The sequence below is a fragment of the Odocoileus virginianus genome, chromosome 19, assembly GCF_023699985.2.
Source record: "Odocoileus virginianus isolate 20LAN1187 ecotype Illinois chromosome 19, Ovbor_1.2, whole genome shotgun sequence".
Taxonomy (NCBI): Eukaryota; Metazoa; Chordata; class Mammalia; order Artiodactyla; family Cervidae; genus Odocoileus; species Odocoileus virginianus.
Window position 1 is genome coordinate 14,982,806 of NC_069692.1, and position 17,080 is coordinate 14,999,885.

General features: G+C 34.4%; 1 protein-coding gene across 3 annotated transcripts in view; it reads right to left on the minus strand.

Annotated features, from left to right (window-relative positions):
- The window catches only part of HSF2 (heat shock transcription factor 2), a 37,284-nt gene that overhangs the window by 4,231 nt on the left and 15,973 nt on the right, over window positions 1–17,080 (minus strand). For 2 of the 3 annotated variants that reach the window (XM_020887658.2, XM_020887663.2), the window contains exons 2-11: window positions 15,472–15,580; window positions 15,180–15,307; window positions 14,206–14,330; window positions 11,914–11,989; window positions 8,898–8,959; window positions 7,887–7,974; window positions 6,023–6,171; window positions 5,366–5,605; window positions 4,614–4,719; window positions 440–493 (exon numbers count right to left, since the gene is read on the minus strand). In XM_020887658.2, coding sequence (XP_020743317.1) covers window positions 440–493; window positions 4,614–4,719; window positions 5,366–5,605; window positions 6,023–6,171; window positions 7,887–7,974; window positions 8,898–8,959; window positions 11,914–11,989; window positions 14,206–14,330; window positions 15,180–15,307; window positions 15,472–15,580 — 1,137 coding nt within the window. The remainder of the gene's footprint in view (window positions 1–439; window positions 494–4,613; window positions 4,720–5,365; window positions 5,606–6,022; window positions 6,172–7,886; window positions 7,975–8,897; window positions 8,960–11,913; window positions 11,990–14,205; window positions 14,331–15,179; window positions 15,308–15,471; window positions 15,581–17,080) is intronic. The other variant, XM_020887659.2, reaches the window with a different exon arrangement.

Below are 17,080 nucleotides of genomic sequence, written 5' to 3' on the forward strand. Positions count from 1 at the left end.
TCACTATATGCTAGTAAAATGAAGGAACTCATTTTCAATATGAATACCCTTAAATTTTCAACAAAAATGCTGAGATGTTATTTATAGATGGAATAAGAATGTAAAATGAAGACATTAAAACATAAAGAAATCATATTTTAATAATTTCTTTCAGTGATATACCTAAGTATGCCAAATTTAGTCAGTTTATCTTCCAGCATGTTGAATGCTAATTTCACATTCACATTTAACAGCACAAGGCACAGAAGAATTGGGCAATGATTCACCCCATAACCAAAAGCTAATTTTTCATTTAGAATTTTATTATCTTGATTACATGTATTAGGTAAGAATATAAATGCTTTTTGTAATTGGGAGTGATACTGCTCTCTACTTCCTAGGATTTTTTTTTTCAAATTCTTACAGCTATGGGTCCTGAGCAACATGAATTAAAACTTACTTTTGTATTATTGATGTAATCTGTGGGATTCATCTGCACAGAACTAGTGAAAAGCTGAAAGACCAAACAAGAAAGATGATAAGTTTAAAAAATATTTTTAAAAATGTAACTGTGTGTTCAAAATTTTATACAGCTATGTAGGGTGAAGAGATGTAGTTCCTGCACTGGGAAGTTTCCACATAGTAAAACAAGGCTGGAAGAGAAAAGCAAGAGAGCAGAAAAAAAAAACAAAAGCAGAGCAAGCTAGCCCATGCATTAGATGTTTTAAGAATTTCTACCCTGTAGTAGTAGTAGGGTAAATCACTTGAGACAAATGGTGGTTTTCCCACCTTCCCTCTCCTTCATTTATCTTCCTCCCTAAATGCCTTCAGCCTTAAATGGTAAGCAGGGCTGATTTCCTTGCCCTTACCATGATCCTTCACTGACTGACTACCTGCTAATTATGTGATAATTGTACAGAATCTGCTCTATGAGAATGGTTCCTAAATCACACCTCAGGTAGTCCTCTGGTCAAATGGCATAACTCCATGTTGATTCTCTCACATAGCAAGGGAAGCCACATAGCAAGGGAAGCCATAGATGCTAAGACCACTGCTCACTGCACTCCTGAGACCAGCCACTCTACAAACGTAATTTTTTTTTTATGTCATAAGCTTCAAAGTCATCCATTCCACAGAGATTTACTGAGCATCTAAGAAATAATTGACATCATTAAGAATACAAGATGACACTATACCTGCTCTCCAGGAGCTTACAATCTAAAAGACAAGGTAAGAACAACAACAAATAGCAACATGTGATCAGATACAATCCAGTATTATAATAATTAATGGATGGTGGGGCTCAAAAGTACTAAGGAGCTAAGAGAAAGAGAAAAGAAAACAGAGACACACAGGATGAAACAAAAAGTACTGATAAAACTATGTGACATGTATCAGTTCCTGGAGAATGGTTACAACCTAGAAAGGAGAAGATGTCATAGCACTAGCAACAACAGAGAAGAAATGGTTGTGAAGTAAGTTCTACAAATGAAATGACTAGTCCAAATGACACAGAAGTTCTGACCTGAATAGTTAAGTTGTATACGTAAGGTTTTAAAAAATAAGGCAAGGCCAATGAATGGACAGGACATTCTGTCCACAGTAAGAGTCTTGGGAATGGCCTGAGTAATGAAATATACTGACTAAAGCATTTTAAGAGAATGAGCACACCAAATGGTTTGCAGGATAGAATGAAATGCAGAGGCTCCTTCACCCTCTATAGACACTCATTCCTCTCCTTTAAAGTTCCACATTCACTGTGGCCCTAAAAATATCCTCAGCTCTTCCTTTCCTTTCATTCACTTTTCCTACTTCTATGCCACCTACTGATCCAGGAAGAAGAAGAAACTGGGTTTCTTAACTATAGGTAGGTGACCATACACATCACTGCCAACCTCTACCAGTTCAGCCTCACATGCCCTGGAGGCCTGACCAGTTCTGTGCCCACTAAGAACACATCTGAGGAGGCCCCACAGCATAAACAGCTCTCTCCTCCTTTGCCCCAACCCCCGACGCACCGACTTGGGACACCTTCATGTACTCCTAGTAGACGCATGGTCTCAAGTAGGAAAAAGGAGATCATGTACGAGGAACTGACACGGTTCAATTCCAAGGTCAAGTCTCTCCTGCTGATTCCACACTGTGTCACAGTACTGAACTCTAGCAAGAACCCATGAACTTCTCAGCATACTTGTTCACACATATACTTATCTTTTCCATTTCAGAGAACAATGCAACTTATGAGTAATTTTTTTTATAACAACACCGCATAATTCAAGAATGAAACAATGAAGGTCTTAAGATGAGAAAGGCAACAGTGGAAACAGAAAGTGGGTGTGAATGCTATTCTGGAAAATACACAGGACTTGGTAAATGCTGAGATAAAAGAAGCCAAGATAACTATGATTACTATCCTGTGTCAGTAAAGAGAAGTCTGATACCTCTACAGAAAATAAAGGTAAAAGGTAGCTACTTTAGAGACTAAACAAAAGTTTGGTGTTAAACACAAAGAATTTAAGGCAAGATGTAACTGATGATCCCAAAGGCATGGCATTAAAATTCAAATGAAGTTTACTTTAAAAAATACTAAGAGCTGGAGATACACTTTTGAGAGCAATCCTACAAGCCAAAATCCCTTGAGAGGCAAGACATAAAAAGGAAGAGGCAGAAAAAAATAGGATAAAAGACTCGGGACTTTGGGGAATATCCACAGGTGTAAGACAGCAAGAAAAAGAAAAGCTCTTAGAGAAACAGAATGGTTAGGGACACAGGAAGAGAACAAAGAGGTCCAGCGCCTTTAAAATCAACATAAAAAGTTCTATGGAAGAAAATCACTAGTGTTAAACAATAATAGTGTCAGTTACATATAATCTTTACAAAAGCCCTTCATGTCAGGCATTAGCCATATTTAATAGATGTGGAAACTGAGCAAGGGAGGTTAATTTTTCCAAGATTAATAACATAGCTAGTAATTAACATGAGCCAAAAATGGAACCCAAATCTGTCTGATTCAAGACAAACCTTCTTCCACTAGCCCAGTGGCCTAATTTAGGGTGAAAAAAAGTTGCAGCCTATTTACAACAGGTAAACCAAAGCAGCACAGTATTTCAGTAAATACAGATATTTACAGTCAGATTTACTTGACAGATATATATGTCAAGATAATCCAGAACTTCAAAAGAAAATATGGAATAAAAAAAATAACAAACACAGCCACTCATTTCTACAGTTTTGGGGTATAAGGATTAGAGAAGCAGAATGGTATATGAGCAGAGCAACACATCAAAATGTTTTATAAGATGGAGATTACCTGTACCTACTGAAGGCAGTTGGGAAAGATCAAGGCTAGAGATAGAAAAACAAAAGTGGCAGAGGGCAGGTGTACAAACTGGCTTTAAAGAGGAAACAGGTACTTATTTTCTAAGAACAAAGTATATGAGACTGTACAACTGATGAAAGGACTAGGGCATGGTGAATTATGGTGAATTATGCTCTGTGAATAGGGAAGAACTGACTAGATAAGGTCATGAGGACAAAAGAATGTGTTAACTGTTCCAAAGTTAGATGACCTAGTTGAAGACAGAGGATCTGTACAGAGTTAAGAATTACAGGATTTTATTTCCTTCTATGTGATGTAAGGGACGGTTCTCTAAAAGGTCTCTAAATTCAGACTGGGAACAAAGACTGTAGAATCAAGAAGGGCTGTCAAGTCATTGTTAACAACTCGAAGCAGGTCATTAGTATGGATGTTAAATTTACTAGAGAATAACATGGAAAGGGAATCTTCTAAGAAGGTGAAATCATCCTGTGAGGCACTAACGATTTAGGAAGAATAACAGTCATCTGACACTGACAAGGCTTTCCAGGTGGCTCAGAGGTGCAAAATCTTTTGATGTGAGAGAAGCCACATATTAAGGAAAAAAGTTACAAACAACAACAACAACAACAACAAAAGTTTAAAAAAAAAACACACACAACACAAAATGGAAATAGAGGAAAGAACAAGATTTTTCTGGATAAGACCAGGCCACACGGGAAGCTTTAGCTAGGGGAGACAGGAGTGGTAGGAACAAGACAAAATAAAGCAAGGAAGGTGGTTAGTGCCAAAAATGATAGACAAGGATTCAAAGTCCAGACAACACTGGAATCAAGTTTATACAGGTGCTTGTGAGGACTGGAGTAGGGGAATCTTGGGACTCAAAATATAAAAAATGCTTAAATACAGCAAATACGACAACATATAGTACATTTGACTGAAAAATTAATTCCCAAATATTGAGAAGTGTCTCTATGATCTTTTCTACGAACTTCTACTAATTTCTATTCAATGACAATTTATTCTAGAGCAAAATGTAACACAGCAACAAGTCCAGACAAGACCTGGATTTAACAGTACTTTGAAAAGAGTTGATATGTTGTTACAGAGGGATTAGCTGAACTTCAACTCAGAGACAAATAGTGACCACCCTCCTTCATTGTCCTGAAACCATCTGTCCATTCTAACAAAACCATTTCATTAAAATAAATGAAATGCAAAAACAGTGTAGAATTCAAGAAAATGAGGCACTGATTTATAAATAATAGTCACATATACACAAACTGATAGTACAACAAAGAATATTCAAAGTACCTACATCAACCAGGAGATCTGGGTCTATGCTAAACTGTCTTCCTGACAGCATGGCTTGGAAGTCCTCTAAACTGCAATCAATACTGTCAAGATAATCCAACAGCTCAACCCTAAGGAAAAAAGAAACCAAAAAAAATTCAGATATAGGTTTCCTGGCTTTCATGTTTATAATCACACTGCAAACTTGCTAGGAAAAATATTCCTAGCAACTACTGAATCCTTACCAATTCTTAACCTTAAGAGATCCTATTCAGAACTTAGGATTCAAAAATTCAGTTATTTCAGAACCTACAGCCTTTATATAAAACTTTAGTTTTTAAAGGAAAAAATTCTGCAAAAACATAGTCTGATTTATCTTTTTCCTCTGTATTATAAATTATAAAATGTTTCACCTCTTATTACCGGTCTTTGCTACTAACATTTTCTTATACTATAAATAAGCTCCTTAATAGAGACTATGTTATTCCATAGTCCTGACAAAAACACAAATACACAAAAACACACACACTTTTAAGACACTCAAAATCAAGTATTTCATTAAATAAATCTAATGAAATGACAAGAAAATCCCAAGACTGATCTTGGAATAATCAAAGCTTTCTCAAAATAACATTTGCAGAGGTCAGTTCTGACCAAAATAGAAAGGTTGACTACGTGGGTTCATAATCTGAAAGTAAAATCATTCAAAGAGAAAAAGAACATGTGCAGTAAAAAAGAATGCAAATAAATTTAAATGGCATCCAGATGAGCACTCACTTTCCTAGAAGATTGATGTTATCATTTAGAATGGAATCCATCATGGTCACAGGGTCTTCTGTGGTCAGGCTAGATGGGCCGTTTAGCTGGACAGCACTAGACATGAGAGGGCTGGAGCCATCACTACCTGAACTCAGGGAGTCTCCAGCTGGTTCACTCTGATCTCCACTTTGGATGACAGGTGCATATTCATCTTCATTGTCATCTTCAACAATGACAATATCAGGGTACTGGCTACAGCTAGATTAGCAATGTGAGAAATAACTGATTACATTTTCAGACTAATTCAATAAATTCACCCTATCCAGTCACTCTCCAGGGAAACTTCCCCGCAAAGCACCTGACAAAAGGTCTTATTTTTTTGTGTGTGTAGTTTAATGACAAATATGGATACTTCATACAATTTAAGAGTACAAAGATCAATTAAAGGTCTTAAACACCAAACCTTAAAAATGAGAGTTAATTCTCATTACTTTTTGCTGAGAGTCTTTTCACTGGAAGGAGGGAGGTACTTGGTTGAATAATTTGGCTTAATTTTTCAGTTCAACAATTAAAATATGGGTGAGATATTAGTTTATCAAAGAATAAAGTAGTTTTAAATTTAGATCTGTTAAGAAAAGCATTATTTTCATAAATGTTATTTCACAATCTCCTTACTTGGAAGGATCAGATATAACATCCTCATTAGTTTCTGGAATAACTGGGATATTTTCTTCATCTGCATTATCATCAGTAACGTCATAAATAATGATATCATCTGAAATCCGCTCCCTTGACTTTAAACCTTCAGTCCTACTGTGTGGAACCTAAAAAAATCAGGTAGAAAATATATCAGAAAACAAATTATTTTGACTACCAAACAACATATCATTTTAAAAATGGTAACTGGGCTTTGAGATACAACGGTAAGCAAAACATATCTTCTCTGCCCTTATGGGACTTATATACTAAATTGGTATTAGAAGTACCAATTCACAAAGGTATAAGGTATATTATCTGCATGCTACTTAACTATTTCTTTCATTGTAAGGGACTGTAAAGATGACATACCTCATAATGTTTCTAAGAAAAGACCTTCAAATTTTAAAGTATTTCTTATATGCAAAGAGTTAAAAAGCTTAGGACTTGAGAAATCTCAAGCATAACCAGATGGCCACTGGGCTGGTGGGGATTATTTCATCTTCAGCTACTCTTGTTAGACATGTTTTATTCTGACTCATGAGATGGTTTCTTTAACAGGGGAAAAAAAACAACACTTCAACTATCCTACAGCTAGATGTCAGTTTGGCTTTTTGCAATGATTTTTTTTTTAAATTCAGCTACAGATATATTCAGACCATAGGTACATTAATAAGAAAGCATTCAATTCTTCAGAGCAAACTTAAGTAATTATTGTAAGGCAAATTTCTATCAATTTCAACACTAGATAATATAGAGGCATAAGATATAAATCAAATTAAATTATGAAATCTTCATCCATTTACATGAATCTTCAATCCTAAAAACAGGTATCATTGATTACTTAGAAACCCTGGGAAGAGGAACCAGATGTTTGGGTGACTCTAACTTGCCTGAGAACAAAAATCTCAACACCCTAATAATAAATCTAAAATAGTATTTAGAATTCTAAGACTTTAAAGTTACAATGATAATCAGATATTAGTAAGTCTGGATTCAACTAATCTTCCACTGGGTATTTTTGACAATTTATCCAGAGAGCTTGTAATAAAAATGGAAGTAAACAAAAATATTTTTTGCAGATGCTATACTGAAGGAGTCTAGTCTGTGTACATTTATAGTAAAAGTTAGAAAAAACTTAAAATAACCAATGGACAAGTACATAATTGCCTTATCATAATATTCAATTAATCCCACAGAGTAGTTAAGATGAACTAAATCTCTATGTTTCATAAATCGCAAAAGACCAAGTGAAAAAAGCCACACTGCAAATGGATATGTACAAAATAATTTTAGACATATACAGGCTTTCCTTGGTGGCTCAGATGGTAAAGAATATGCCTGCAACTACAATGCAGGAGACTCGGGTTTGGTCCCTGGGTCAGGAAGAACTCCTGGAGAAGGAAATGGCAACATACTCCAGTATTCCTGTCTGGGACAGAGGATCCTGGAGAGCTACAGCCCACTGGGTCACAAGAGTCGGACACGACTGAGCAGACTTTAGCAACAGAGATATACAAAGTAATACCAAATACTGTTCATGTATTCACACATCAAATAGTCATGGGAATAATAAATACTAATTCAAGATAGTGATTTATCTTGAGAGGCGAGAGTGAGAGGGAAAGAAAAACTAACTTGGAAATAGGCAACTGAGACAACTGTATGTGTAATAGTTTATTTCTTAAAATAATCTAAATTAAATAATAAAAAATGGCATGATTTTTAAAAGCTGGAGGATGAGCAGCTAATATTATTCAGTAAACTTTTTTAAATGCATGAAATACAGCTGTATAAAATTTAATTTGAGATAATAAACAGAAAACAGAATTTGAAAAATTACTTTATGATGGTGCTTATCAGCTGGTTCTTTTACTATGTGCTGAAACAAATTCTTCTTTTGGGCTCCATTAGTGTTCAGAAGTAGAGGCCTGAAAAATCAGAGGATATATATGAAGTTTGGTGAAGCAAATATACAAGGAGTTTAAGTTGCTTCTAATAATTTACCCATATATAAACACACTCACTTTAACAATGAATAAAAAATTTCAGTAAGGGTCAAAGAAACTCTTAAAAAAGATTACATCTTAGGAATAAAAACTGGGGGATAAGTGTGTCTAGGACTTTTATTTCTCCATTCTTCTATATTATCTGTTATAATAAACATAATAAATTACTCTCCCCAAATACACTTCATTGTGACTGAACTATATAACTCTTTACGGTACTTACATAGTTTTTTAAAAAAAAAAAGGTAGTATCACAAAGAATTAGTAGAAGCAGAGTTATTTTCACAGCATAAGCTGTAAGGATAAACAAGGTCTGCTAAAATCCTCAGCCTTACAAGATCATCTTTTTAATCTTTTTCTCCTTCTCCTATTCCTTTGCCCACTGTTTTTTTAAATTGTGACAAAGGTAGTCATTCACATTTATGGGTATTACAACCCATAGTCACTACACAGATTTTTAAAGACCCTTATGAATGGATTAAATATGAGATAAAAATTTAAACAAGTAAAAATTCTTTGTTTTCTTCAGCATGTATCCTCATTTAACAGTTTCTCTCATGAGGCCTTCTAATGCCACAATAATTTGCTACTGTAAATGAAAAACAAATTCTTTATCAACCATATGTATGTAAAATGACCATTCAGCCTATCCTGATCTCTCAAAAACAGCAAGATGACAACGGTAGAAACAATACCACTCTTGAAATGTTGAAAGATAATAAACAAGGAAGGACCGTTCATCTGGGACAACAGGCATACTAAGCAAATGAAGGCCTCTCATGATTAAATTCTAACATGTTTGGTTGTCTATAGGTAGGTCAAAATGAATCATCATAAAAACTTACCTTTTACGTTTTAAACTCACAAGTTGGTTATTCTGAACCAATGTAACAATAAACTGGACAATCTAAAAGGAAAACACAGGAAATATCCCATCATAGATTCCTAATTCTTCCATCTAGAAGTCTTATAAAATTAATTCAGGTACTATATGTCCTCTATTCTTAGTCACATAAGCTTTCACATTTAATAACACTTTAAATTTGGATGCATCTTATAATGATACTTAAAAAAACATACCAATTTCCAGGCAGAATAACCTGTGATAAAGTTGCTGCTACTTAAGATATACAGGTACCTAGGGCATCCATCTTCCCATACATCTATATCTAGCTTCCTCCCATGCCATCCACCTATTAATCTATCTGATATTCAGTTCAATTATTTCTTATACCGGGTAACACAATTAGAAACAAAAGAGACTGCCAACTCTCTCAGATCATAATGTTTTCAAGTTATAAAAGTTATTGGCTAATTCTAGAAAATTACTGAGACACTGAACATCTGTCAAAGCTTCCAGATGATAATCAGGAAGCTGATTTTCAGTCTCATTAAATTTAGAAAAAACTATTAAACAGATCCAGACATGCAATCAATTCTTTATATCTTATGACAGTTTTTCTTAAAATATGGTCCATGGACCAGCAGCATTGGCCTAGGTGCCTTTTAGACATTCAAATTCTCTACCCACTCCAGATATGCTCTAAAATTCTGAGGATAGGGTCCAGTGATGTGTGCTGTTCACTAGCAAGAGCTCCAGGTGATACTGATGTGAATGTGCCAATCACTGGTTCAGGGTATGCCTTGAAACTGCACTGCCTAAAGGAGTTAAAGAAGTCAACTATGAAAATCAGTATATCACTGAGATGCTATGAATAAAGGCCAGGTGACTGACAACTATCTAGAATCTTTGCAGAAGAGTTCCTTGTACAAGCTTATAAAATATAATTACATGATTAAAGAGAACTGACAACTGAAAATACATAATGTATAGCTTTAATATTGAACACTCTCCCCCAAATGAGGCTACTAAATGGCTTGGCTTACAATCCCACAGAGAAAAATACAAATGTTTTAACTGAAGAGTTAGACAGCATTAGTCTATGATGCTTTCAAATTGTGGGGTCTACAGATAGGTCAAAATGAATATTTATTGGAAGGACTGATGCTGAAGCAAAAGCTCCAATACTCTGGCCACCTGATGTGAAAAGCAGACTCAGTGGAAAGGCTCTGAAGCTGGAAAAGATTGAAGGCAGGAGGAGAAGGGGGCGACAGGATGAGATGGTTGGATGGCATCACCGATTCAATGGACACAAACGTGGGCAAATTCTGGGAGACGGTGAGGCACAGGGGGACCTGGCATGATGGTCACCAAGAATGGGACATGACTTAGTGACTAAACGACAACAAAGTCTATGCAAAGGAGGTTAGCCACTAAAATTTATACTTGTTTAAAAGGAAATGCTGACAGCTGATGAAAAGACAACAATTAACCTTAACGATACGTATGAAACAGTTTAATTATTTTCATTAATTTATAAAAAACTGTTAGGGAAAATTCTAAAAACATTAGTTAGTGGAATTTATAAGAACATGAAATGCTGGCTAAATTTCTCGTGAAATTTGTTGTAAACTTCAGCTCTCTTCTGACACTTTGGCACTATGTTGTACAGAGTCTGTTTCCAGAAGATGAGGCATTTAACATTTGTATCACTGGACTTCTGTACCTGACAAGTTGTCTAACAGATACCGCCAATGTATTATTCCAGTTAATCCAAGGCCAAAGAGTAAACGGCAGAGTTAGAAACAAACTCCAGGAATAGGGAAAAAATTATCAGCAATCTATCATGCATTATGGAAACTTCCTAACCCCACTAAAATACATAGGTTCAAACTCAAATTTGAGGAGATAGAATGTTCACTTTCATGAAAAACTGAAATACTAAGTATTTTACCAACTATCCTTGCTTTCAAGGAAAAAACAACAACAAATTATGACATATTAAGAGTTAACATTTAACCAAAACATTGTTTTGTATTGTGTATCTGAAAAAGATAAGATTTTTTTTAAATAAAGCACAGGTATCATTTAAAACTAGGACTAAACAATAAAAACTGAATCTTACATTCAACCTTCCCTTGTAAACTTGTTTTTAAAAATCAGTGTATCTATTTTGACTATAGGCCAAAGGGTGCAGCTACCATTCATCTCTGTATTCTAAACCTCTCCACTACATCCAGATCCTTTCAGTCATACTCCTATTTTTAGCTAATGGCCTCTGAGTAGGAACAAACTGAAGCTTTCCCACCCTCCCTCCCCCCATAAAACCTGTTGCTTAAACTTGAGAGTACAGTTTACTCATGAGCAAAAAATAGCTGCCTTAATTACTTTTATGTTTCACCTCTTATTAACGCATGAAAGCTGATATGAGAAGATTAAATCACAAGGACACAATGCAGCAAGGAGATTTTCAGTTCCTCCAGTAATTTTCAGCTCAGATACTAAAATTTAGGATTTATAGTACACCATTACCTTAAGTGCTTTTCTGCACAGGCTAATAATGACATACTTTGATAACTACTTTTTTTGTTCAGCTGCTTTGAAAATATTAGTCATTTATCTTTCATGGTCATATCTTTGCCTTTTAGAGTAAAAAAACAGTAAAACAAAATAAAAAAATTTGACTCAGTATAAATGTCTTTAACATATGTTAAAAAATTAGTAGTGTATTAATTATGCTCCTAAGAATGAAGTATATAAAAGCTGTTTTATCAGGCAAAAGATCTTACTAAAAGCTAAAGAAACATTAGCTGGAAGTATAGTATGACTATATTTAGCTAATGAGAAATTTTTTTATTAAAAAGAATATGTAACACTTGGCTTGATTTCATAGTTTTACTTCTGTGTACCCAATATACATAAGAAACTAAGATCAATCACTGACTATTCAACAGAGGTTTTTTGAGGGTCACAAATGGTACTCATTAAATGCAGATTATAGTCATAGAGAAAAAACTCACCTTTCGAATAACTTGTTGCTGTTGTGCATGTTTTGCTCGTAATTCAGACACCTCCTTCCAAAGGGACTCATTCTCACTGTTATCATTTATCAAAAATAAAAATTTTAAAAATTCAGTCAGAAAAGCCAGATCTCAATATCTTTAATTAAGAAACCAGAGAAAAGAACCAGTTTTTACTATATATCTTCGTGAGAGTAGGAAAATTTTGGTTCAGTTACACAGAATGGCAACTAACCTTGACACAAGTGCAGAATCTTTACTTCGTTAACGGTAGTACCCTGTACTCATGGCAATACATATATTCAAAAACTAAGACACACAGCTACATGCATACAATAGTAGGCCATTTACTCCTCTGACAATCTGGTTCATTATTTCTTATTTAAAAAATTAACTTTTCAATATGGTTACCATGTGAATTCAGGACTTGTGCTTAGGAAACAATTCTTAAAAGGAAGTGACATTTACTCAACACTTGTTATGCCAGGCACCATTCTAAACATTTTATGTGTATTACTTAAACTTTTCTAAAATCTGTCAAGAAAAGAATTATCTCTCTTTTAGAGAGGAGACTGAGACTCAGCTAACTGAGAAGACTGACTCAAGGTCACACAGACAGTTGGGTAAGTGCTGATGTAGGACTACAGACTATGGAGACTAGAAAACAGTCTGAAGATCTGTCTCAAATACAATCATATAAATGTTTTGGTTTTTTAAAGTATTAAAAAATGTTTCTTGTTTTAAGGTGTACCCAAATACATGACAGGGGCTTTTCAGGTGGCCCTGTGGTAAAGCATCTGCTGCGATCCAGGAGACGCAAGAGATAAGAGGTTCAATCCCTGGGTCGGGAAGATCCCCTGGAGAAGGAAATGGCAACCCACTCCAGTATTCTTGCTTGGAAAACCCCATGGACAGAGGAGCCTGGTGGGCTACATCCCATGGGGTTGCAAAGTGTCAGATACAAGCAAGCACACACACACACAAATACATGACAAACCAATTACATGTCCAGTAGCAACAACTTTATTTTTTCCCTCACTCATCGTCATCTATGAAAACTGCAATTATTAAATGTTAGTAGCAATGATAATTTTGAGTAAGACACGAAAGAATTTATCTAGTAAATGCTTTAATTTTTGCTCTTTTGTTAACTTCCACAAAAGTGATCTTCCTCAATCTGAAATATTATAAAAGATACTGAATTTAAATATAGAAGTATAGAAAATAAGATTTTAATACTTACTGAATAATAACTGTACTTTCTCTGACTCAGAAATATAAATATACTGTCATCTGCCTACTAGAGATAAGTAGGAGAATGGTTACCATGAAGATTTACAGGATAAATTTGGAATCCCATGCCTTAAAAGCTAGACCTGAGATTCAAGGAACTGGGTCAAAGGACACTTCAGTAGACACAAGATACACACAGTAAACCAACATGAGAGTTTAAATAAAACACGCAGAATGAGTAAGCTTAAAATTAATGCTATTCACAAAGGGACTCAAAGTTCAAGTTTACTCTCAATGAAAATACTTGAGTTAAGAATAGCTAAAGTAATGACCTATGTTACAAATGGGAAAGACAATACAAAAATAACTGCTCTTTAAGACCTTCGTGCCTATTTACATTGAGAAGGGTTCTAGCTACTTACTAAGAACAGAAATATAGGTCTACTTCATATACAAGTTGTTAATGTGGCGTTAGAATAATGGTGCCAAAAATTCCAGTTTAAAAAAAAACAAACATTTTTCTATAGAGAAAAAGTATGACTATGGCCTCCTCAAGTCTATGTAAAGTATCAAGTAGGGCAAGTCTCTTGTGACCTTTTCCCCCTATTTTTTGTGTCCTACTTTTTCCTAAAAGATAGGCCACATAGAAAATGTCTTAAGAAATTTCTATAAAAGAAAGTATGGGCGACATATGTAGTTTTTACGGCTTGTGGTCCTCACATGTGTGTGAACAAATGAAAGTCAACTTAAACAGAATCATAATTTCCTACACCAATTTTAATGATCTATTATTTCATCAGTAAGACTGTGCATCAAATTGTTTTGACTGCCCAAGTTTATATATATTCTTTTCACCACCATCATGAAAACATAATATTGGGGTAAAGTCTATGGCTACCAATAAAAATAGAGGGAATTAATACTTTAAAAAAAATGGTTTTTGATCTTGGCTTCAACAACATAATCTAGTTACCTAAAGCACCAACCTCCAAACCTCAAAACACACACACACTCAAACACCAACCCCTGTTATGATGATTATATTTGGAAATACTTTACCTTTTTAATTCAGAAAGCCTGGACTCAATTGTTTCTTGCTTTATTTGAACCTTTTGAGCACTACTTATAATTTTTGTTAAATCTTCTTGACGAATTTTATTTTCTTCTGGTTTTGAAGATGAAACCTTTCAAAAAGTAAATGTAGGAAATTAAACAAATACTAAACACTGTGGCTATAACTCAAAGTCTTCTTGTTATAAAAGGTTTTGTAGCCTGTCAAGAAGGTAAGATCCACTTCCAAAAGCCCAGGAAAAGAACAGCATTCATGGCTCAAAGAGAGGATGAGGAATAATTTATCTATTTATTTTCAATGTGGAAAAGTTTCCATGAACAGAAGCAACTTAAGGGCTTTTTTTTTTTTTTTAATTTCTTTCTGCCAAATTTCCTGTAATTCCCCCAAGCCTCTTTATTATCACATTCCACTTTTAATTAAATTTATGCAGAATAGCTGCACACTAAGGCCATGTTCTCTCATGGTTCACTACCCTTTTTCCCCACCTCCCTTTGTGGATTTAGTCAAAATATCTCATTTCAGCAAAAGATATCATACATTCAAAAATGTTGTTATTAAATATCTAGTATATATAAGGGACTTAACTTTGGGCATAGGATATTCAGCAGTGAATTACAGAAAAAGGTCTTCTAAGCAGCTGACTTTCTAGTAGGAGCTTATGTTTTTTAAGCTAAATTATAAGGAGTGAGCCATCACAATACAGTTGACTCCTTATCCTAAGTCAGAATGTAAACATTTCCTTCCCTCTAAAAAAGTATTTAAAGACTGAGCCCTATACAGCTGAACACAGAGGAAAAATAAGAAAATACACAGAAGGCATAATTAAAGCATTATTAGTCTAAATTGTCCCCAATAAAATCTGTGTATTTCAGTACATTTTTACTTTCAACAAATGAAATATGTCTTGACCAAGTATACTACATGTTAATGCCCTAATTAAATCACGTTAACAATAACTCACCTTCCTTTTAATGTTCTCCAGTAAGTCATCCTGGCCTTGTTTGAAGTAAGGATGTTGAAATTCAACAGGACCATCTCGTTCCTGCTTCACAATTCCAGAATCAATATGTACTACTTTACGAAAACCATCTGAAATACATTGAAAATTCAGGTAAGTTAAACAGACAAAAGTAAAAAAGTTAAAAATTAATGGTGCTTCTATGAATATATTTTCCTTTATCATCCTAATGGGAGGAAAATGGTTTATCAGTGACTGATGACAGTACTCCAATTAAACTGTTGTTCTTACTTACACATATTCAGTTGCCTCACAAAGCTTGCCATGTTATTGTGCTTGAAGTATTTGGGAAGAATTTCTTTTGCAAATCTTTGTTCATCCAAAACCAGAAAACTCTGGCCATTCTGAAAAAAAATGAAAATATCAGTGTTATGATCCTTCAAAAGTAGGTGACACATATGAACCTCAAAACTTTTCAGTCCTTCCGTAACACCTCAGACCATCATTTTGTTCCTGTTAATAGCAATAGAAACAAAATGAAATTAAGTTCCAAATTTCAATTAAGCTCCAAACTGCAATCAAGCATTTTGATGTCAATCTCAAAAGTTTAGAAGTATATCTCAAAACAAAAAATGCATCAGACTCTATGGCTAAATATTAAAAAGACTTCCTTCATCTACACAAAAACAAAAAGAAATACATTATGTAGCAAGTATAATTACTTAACACTGTTTTAAAGTCAATGGAATTAAGACAAAAATGAGATAAAATTAGAAAAAAAGCCATATTTTATCAATTAAACATAATTATATCTTTGTAAAATCAAATGAAAAACCACAGGAGAATTCAGCAGGATATCTGGCTACTAATTAATACATTAACAACAAAAGGGTCAGAAATTACAGAAACAATGTCATTTATCAAAAAGAATGAAACATCAAGGAATGAATCTATCTAAGGAAACAAAAAACCTGTACTCCAAAAGCTGTAAGACAATGATGAAAGAAATCAAAGATGACACAAACAAATGAAAAGATATACCATGTTCTTGGATTCAAAGAATCAATACTGTCAAAATGACCATAGGACCCAAACAATCCACAGATTCAATGCAATCCCTATCTAATCACCAATGGTGTTATTCACAGAATCAAAACAAAACAAAACCTTAAAATTTATATGGAGACACTGAAGACCCCAAACAGCCAAAGCAACACTGAGAAAGAAAAATGGAGCTGGAAGAAATCAGACTCCCTGATTTCAGGCCATATTACAAAGATACAGTCATCAAAGCAACATGGTACTGGCACAAAAACAGAAATATGGATTAATGGACAAAATAAAAACTCCAGAAATAAACCCATGAACCTATAGTCAATTAATCTACAACACAAGAAGCAAGATTATACAGTAGAGAAAAGACAGTTTCTTCAATGGTGCTGGAAAAACTGGACAGCTACATGTAAAAAAATGAAACAAACATTCTTTAATATCATACACAAAAATAAATTCAAAATGGGTTAAAGACATAAATATAAGGCTGGATACTATAAAAGTCTTTGACATAAATCACAACAATATATTTTTGAGCCCTCTCCTAGAGTAATGGAAATATTAAGTTGATGAAAAAGCTAACTGCGGTTTCATACTATGAATTTTAAATCATTATAACTAGACTCAAACACATCTTTATTCAAAATATTAACCATTACAACATTACAATCAACACATTTTTGCCAACAAGAGATAAGTTTATTCCTGCAGCATAAAAAACCATGCTTTACAACTGGCATTTTCTGCCTCCTGCTGGCTGTGGGAGCGTTTTCCCAGCAAAAAAGTTGTTGCGATGCTTGAAGAAGCAGTAGTCAGTTGGCAAGAGGTCAGGTAAATATGAAGGATGAGGC